Raw genomic sequence first — 6,933 nt, 5'->3', positions numbered from 1 at the left:
TTAGAAGGCCTTCACTGTGGGAGTAATCTTGCAGAAGAATTTATGAACTTGGGAATTTGTATTTTCAAAAATATAACCTGGAGGAAAGGGATAGCTAGCTGGGCAAATTTCCTGTTTTTTCGGTGTGTACTCTACAGAGTACACAGTTACATCATCAAATGGAACAGAACTCTTAAAAGCAATATTTAAAGGTTTGCAACTCTCTGTTGGAATCAATTCATGTTGCACATAGTGAGATCTGAAAGTGCTCAAACCATCAAATTTTCCAGATGGGTTGGGAATCTGCTGCTGCTTCTTAATAAGTCCTTGACGACAACTTTCCCATGCTGGAAAATCTTCTTTCATGGTGCTTTTTCCTTGGAAAGGAAAACTGTTACTTCTTCTACGAGAAACTGGCCTGATGGGAACAACACGGTTGGCCTGATACGGAACATAGTCAAGATGGCTTGTGCTGTTTAACAGCATGCTCCCTTTAGGAGGCACATACTCTGGTACTTTCTTGACCTCAGGTGGTGGGATTTCCCATGGTTGAAAACTTTCACGGAATTCAGTGCTTCCTTCAAACCGAGCATTCTGGGTCACTCTGGTGTGTACAGGTCTGCAGATTTTTGCAGTTTCACCAGTAAGACCCTGAAAGTCATACCGGTGAGTTGTGAGATCCTCAAAGCGTTGGTCAGTTGGTTTGTAAACTTCTTTTGGCCTTTCAAACTTGAGTTCAAGCTGATGAGGTATATAATCAAGGCGATGACTTGTAATACCATTAAAAGGGGCTGTAGAACGTTTGACCACAGAGGAGGGTTTAAAGCTTTGCCTAGGCTTTATCTCCTGAGGAACAAAGTCATCCTGAAATGTAGTTGAATTTCCAAATTTCACAGTAGGGGGGTGGTAAGTTTGTTCTGGCTTATAAAGTTCACTTTTATGAAGGTCCCAAGCTCTGTAATCGTCTTGAAAATTAAAACAAAGCAAAAAGTTTTAAATGCTGAAGAAAACAACCATCTTCTAAAAATCATAACTGACTTCTCTCATTGCCAAACATCTTTCCATTTCCTTTAGAAATCTAAACAATAGTATCAGAATACAGTTTCTCTGATTCCTTTCAGATGTGTTCTTTTTCTTCATTTCCACCTTCCTCTACCCATCTCACTTTAATACATATAACTTTCCACTTTCAGATTCATCTGATTACATAACAAAGGAAAAGCACATCTGAGCCTGATTGTGGATAGTTCTTGAAATCCAAAAGGACTGTGTTGTAGGTGAGGACAGAGTTTAGGAGATTATGGTTGTATTCCTAGGAAGAGGTTGGGATTTTAATTACAGCTCACAAAATGCTAAGGTACGTCTAAAATCCAGGGCTTGAAATAAAATCAAGTGCCCTCACGTGTGGGCAATAGTAATACAGGTATTATTCCTTGCTTTGGAGAGACTCATGAAAGGAGAGCAAATTTTAATTCTGGTATACTCTAGGAAGCCTACAGAAAGCACTCCTTGAGCAAAGATACAGGGTAACTTGTGCTATCCCAGAAAGATCACTGGCTTCAACTTTCCCTCATGAAATGGACTTTAAGGCATTCCCAAAAGATAGAGGGCCATCTAGAGGCCAGAGGCCTTAACTGAATGCCTTCAGAAGTGTTTGAAATTGTAGAATTTTAAGTGACCATCAGAGCAGAGACCTGGGGTTTGGAAGTTAAATAACCTTAAGCCTACATCCTGCAGTTTACCTAGACTGTGGAGCATTTTGGGTCACGCTGGTGTATACAGAATGATGACTTGTAAAACCATTACAAGTTGGTAATGGTACACTTCACTAAAACTGAAATGTTTATATTTCAACTAACGATTATTTGTGTTTTCTATTTCTCCATGAGGAAGATAGTAAGCTAGGAAATACCATAGAATTGACTTCACCCCAAAATATGCATTTCTAAATGCCAAAAGTTAATTTATAAAAGATAGAAATTTATTACGCAAGATAATGTACTAAAATCTGGACTAAAGTCTATGCAATATTTACAGGAAAGGTCAAACCTTGAAAACTTATTACGTGGATATCTTCTTCGAAGAGAAAAAATGCATATCCATTTCTGCCAAAATGGCCAAGTTTTGGACTAAATGATTACGTTACTGATGTCTGGATGAGAGAGTCTACCTGACTCAAGAATACGTGACCTTTAGGCTAGCAGAGACCTTTAAGACAAACTGACAGAAAAGATGAGCTAGATCAAGCATTGTTATTCTTGTAAACCTAAAATTGAAAATAATGAGTGAGACAGAAATGGGAGAATTGAAAAGGATGCCAGGAGGTAGAGCTGAAGAGCTATGGAAAGCTGAAGTTACATTCAAAACAGACCTGTAAAGAAACAGAAATGATAACTAGGCAGAGGCGGCCAGTGAGTAAAGTGGCAATCAGAGCAGATGAGTGAAGGGAAGTGAAGATGCTGTGAGAGAAATCATGTAGCTCATTGCAGAGATGAAGGGAAAAGCTCTTCCTTCAAGCTCCCTGGGCACCTGATAGCTTTCCATTTTCAGTTCACATGAAGCTTTACCAGAGTCTTTTTTTTTTTTCTTGAGGTGCCACGAGGGAATCTCTCTTCTTTGCAAACTACAGTATAAAAGTTTAACACTATTTTTCACTAACTAAAAGGAATCACAGATGTTATTGAAGGTTTATAGTTCCACACAATCATATAGGGAGAATTCTTGCTGCCAAATAAGAGAAAAAAGATTTTAATTATAAGAGAGCAAACAGAAGAGAATATTTCTCCCTCACCAAACCAGCTTTGGTTTTCAAAATGGAAGCAAGAATTTGGACACTGAGAGATGGATGTGATAGCATACAATAGTATGAATGTAAGTTCTACATAATTGCGGAAAATTGATTTTCTCCTTATAAATATGCCTATGCTCATATGCCTGGAATATTTATTATCTGTTCTGGAATATTTATTAATAACATTCTAGCAGTATCTTTAAAACATCATAATCTTTATCATCTGTTTTTAGTGTTTTATGATACTTATGGAAAAAACAAACAAGAAAAGAAACAATGCTGTCCATGTCTAACAGTACAGTTTGGTTATGTGGCAGCTCCACTATTGCCCTTGTTAGATGTTTCCTCAGCCCACTTTTTATGTCTAGCCACTAAAATCTGGTTAGAAAGTTTATTCTCTTCTGAACAGATTTAAGTCCAAGAAGTGCCTGCATGCACTTACCCACTATTTGTATACACAGCTCCAACCCCATTTTAATATAGTGAGTTGTTCTAGGTTCTTCTTTGAGGACAAAAGTCTTGAGTTGCTTATGCTAGTTCTTTTTCCTGGTACTTGGGACTGCTCCCTGTGGTGTCTTGTGGTACCAAGGAATTGGAAACTACTTTTAGAAAGTCAGGGGACATCATCCTCGGCCTCAGCTTTTTCAATCTATGTATCACCAATCTACTTCCATGATTTTAATACTACCTGTAAGATGGTGACTCCCAAACTTGAATCCCTACTTCAGACCTCCCTTCAAACACCAACCCACATATTTATCCGCCTACTAGACATCTTTATTTGGATGTCCCTCAGATAAATGAAAACTTAGCATGCCCCAATTAATTATCTCACTCAGACTCACGTTCCCCAGAAAATAACACATCAACAAAGTTTCTATTATGAATTTGGCATCTCAGGCTAAGGTTCTGTTTAATTGACTTTCTCTTCCTCATTACCTTCTCTCCTTTCCAAGTGGTTTTCAAATACTGTTGATATTACCTCCTAAATATTAATGTCTTCCTTCTTGAAGCAAACATGGAATGAATGGCAACCTGATAAAATTGTCGAAAATAAGAAAAAGAAAAAAGAAGAGGCCACAATGTAAAATAAACATCTATAAGGTGTGTAGTGCTATTCTCTTTCATTCTTGATATTTGTAATTGGTGTCTTCTCTCTTTTGGTTTATTAACTTTATTATCTTTTAATAGAACCAATTTTTGGTTTCATTGTTTTTCTCTATTGTTTTTCTGTTTTCAAATTTATTGATTGCTGCTGTTATCCTCATTTATTTCCTTCTACTTGGCTTTGGATTTAATTTGCTCTTATTTTTCTAGTTTCATACAATGGAGGTTTAGACTATTGATTTAAGACTTTCTTTTCTAATATGAACCTTAAATGCTATAAATTTTCCTCAAAGCATTGCTTTAGATGCATCTCTCAGATTTTGGTATACTATGTCTTCATTAAATTCAAAATATTTTCTAATTTCTTTTACTTTTGCTTAAAACCATTCGTTATTTAGAAATTTGCTGCGTAATTTCCAAATATTTGGGGATTTTTCCACTTTTTTTCTATTATTGATGTTTAATTCAATTCTGTTATGATCAAAAACACACATTGCATGATTTCAATTCTTTTATATTTGTTAAGGTTTGTTTTATGGCTCCAAATATAGTTTATCTGAATGAACGTTTCATGTGCACTTGAAAAGAATGTGTATTCTGTTATTGTTGACAGAAGTGCTTTGCAAATGTCAATTTGGACAACATTGTTGATAGTGTTGTTCAGGTCTTTATATCCTTATTCATTTCTTGTCTATGTTCTATAGATTACTTAAAGAGAGTGTTGAAGTCTCCAACTAAAAATGCATGTTTTTACATTTCTTATGTTAGTACTATAAATTTATGTTTTGCGTATTTGAAGCTCAAGTGTTAAGGGCATACACATTTAGAATTTTGTGTTTGGGAAATGCAAGGTGAGTGTGTGGTGGTTTCTCTGTTGTTCTGGTTCAGCTTCAGTCTTAGGCAGTCCCTGTGCCCCTGGGTCTCAGAAGCAGGGCTCTCTCAGTGCACCTGCTCCTTCACTTGATGTAGTAGGTCTCTAATAGTTGATCCCAAGACGGTTTCCTGTTCTTTCTTCATGTTCAAGGTTTGGTTTTATTTTGCTTCTTGTTGTTGTTTTTCCTTTATCTTTCCTCAAGGTAAAATACATCTTCACCCATTCATTGGGGTTGTCAGAGTGATGCCTCTCCTGCAGTGGATTAATGCTTTTTTTCTGTAGGTTAGAGTCATTCAAATGGAGCTTCCTGCTTTTTTTTTTTCTTTTGCAACAACAACCATTCTTTTCTCCATGCCTGCACTACGAAGGAAACTTTCTGTGGCCTCCACCCTTTCTCCCAATCTTTCTGATGATCACAGAGTGAACATCCATAGGGAAGAGTCTTTGAGTGGTTCTGAACTCCCCCTTCAGTGTCTGAAGTTCTCAGAGCTTCTATACTCTCAAAGTAGTTCACACTCAAGTCTTTAGCAACTAAAGATGTAAATGAATTATTTTATCCATTTTTGTAACAGCTAGTCTTCATTCCACGCCCTGCTTTGGGTGAAACAGTGCTTGCCTCCTGTCTCAACTGGGTGGAAGTTGTTTTTCCTTAATGTCAGGCTAATTGGTTAACCTGTGATCTCAGGTTTCTAAAGGATTCATACACATTTATGATTTTGTAGACTATCTGGCTTTTTCTTATTGTTATGCTGGGGACATAATCTTTCCGACTTTCTGCACCCTACACAGAATCTGAAAATTCTGGAATTCTTTATGGTGAGGTTTAAAATTACACCTTCAATTCTACAAATTCAATTTCCTTTACAGATATAGGGCTATTTTGACTTTTTATTTCTTCTTCGGTTACTTTTGGTAAATTGTATTTTTCAAAAAATTTATCCATTTTATGTAAGTTGTAAATTATTGGCATATTTTTAAAAATAATATCTTTTTAATGTGTGAAAAATCAATCTTTGAGTTTTAATCAAAATATTTTGTTCATTTACACTTAACGTAATGATCTAGCTGGGCTTAAGTTGACTGTATTGCTATTTGCTTTTGATTTTTCCCTTCTTTGTTCCCATACCCCTTATTTCCTGCCTTCTTTTGTATTAATAAATGGCATTTTTATTATTCTACTTTACAATTAGAATTTTATCTTTCTATGTTTTAAAAATAAAAATGAATTTTTGACTTGTTATGAGATTTTTCTGGCTCAAACTATACCACATCTAGCATGATAGAACCTGTAAGCAATTTAATTCTATTTAACTCCTCTTGCCTTTTGTACCAGTTCTAACATATTTTACTTTTATATTTGTGTAAAAACATAATATAGTAATTTTGACTTTAAGTTGTCAATATTCTTTTATATTTACCCACATATTTACCCTTTCTGTGTGCTTCATTCCTTCCTGCATTTCATGCTTCTATCTGGAATGTTTCCTTTTAACTGAACAATTTCCTTTAATACTTTTTGTAGTAGATATCTCAGCTTTTTCTTTTTTGTCTGAAAAAATTTTTACTTTGCTTAAATTTTTAAAGGGCATTTTTACTAGATATACAATTCTCAGATTTGCTGGCTTTAAAATTCTAGATCCTTCTGGCACCTTTAGCACTTTTAAAGTGTCATTTCACTGTCGTTTAACTTCCATAGCTTCTGTTGAAAAGTCACGTATCATTCTGTTTAAAAGTCAGATATAACTTTTTCTTTTTGTAGATAATGTATAGTTTTTCACTTGCTACTTTTAAGACTTTATCTTTACTTGGTTTTCCGAAGTTTGACAATAGTTGTCTAGGGTGGTTTCCTATGTGTTTATTTTGGAGTTTGCTGAGCTTCTTGAATCTGTGGGCTGATTCTTTCATCAATTTTGGAAAAGTCTTGACCATTATCTCTTCAAATATTTCCTGGTTCTTCATAGGCCTCATAACATTTTACTATATGCTGGATGTTGTGTATAAGAGAATCATAAAAACTAAAATCAATGTTATTTTCAACAGGAGACAATTTGTTCTTTCCTATGGTAAAATACAGGGCAGATCACCTCATTCTTACCAGAATCTGAGCTAGATTAGGGCTCAATGGCGCCTTTAGTTAGACATAGTCTTACTCTAGTTTCAAATGTCTCAAGAACAAGACGTG

The 6,933-nt window shown here is 35.4% G+C and overlaps 1 protein-coding gene across 1 annotated transcript; it reads right to left on the bottom strand.

Moving 5' to 3' along the window:
- LOC100580951 (stabilizer of axonemal microtubules 2-like) lies at positions 1 to 4,894 on the bottom strand. Its single transcript, XM_012507104.2, has 3 exons — positions 4,826 to 4,894; positions 1,252 to 1,291; positions 1 to 947 (listed from the first exon to the last, which is right to left on the bottom strand). The coding sequence occupies exons 1-3, from the start codon at positions 4,892 to 4,894 to the stop codon at positions 1 to 3; spliced, it is 1,056 nt and encodes a 351-aa protein (XP_012362558.2).
- Positions 4,895 to 6,933: the final 2,039 nt, after the last annotated feature.

Source organism: Nomascus leucogenys, chromosome 6 (assembly GCF_006542625.1).
Source record: "Nomascus leucogenys isolate Asia chromosome 6, Asia_NLE_v1, whole genome shotgun sequence".
Lineage (NCBI taxonomy): Eukaryota > Metazoa > Chordata > Mammalia > Primates > Hylobatidae > Nomascus > Nomascus leucogenys.
This window is presented reverse-complemented; position numbering and strand designations above follow the sequence as displayed.

What these genes read in the sequence shown, in the direction of transcription:
- LOC100580951 (XM_012507104.2), bottom strand. Translation starts at nt 4,894, where the DNA reads ATGAAGAAAGAACAGGAAACCGTCTTGGGATCAACTATTAGAGACCTA. An exon ending in TACATCAAGTGAAGGAGCAG is followed by an intron (nt 1,292 to 4,825) that starts GTGCACTGAGAG and finishes ACCTCTTCCTAG; the next exon opens with GAATACAACCATAATCTCCT. An exon ending in AAACTCTGTCCTCACCTACA is followed by an intron (nt 948 to 1,251) that starts ACACAGTCCTTT and finishes GTTTTAATTTTC; the next exon opens with AAGACGATTACAGAGCTTGG.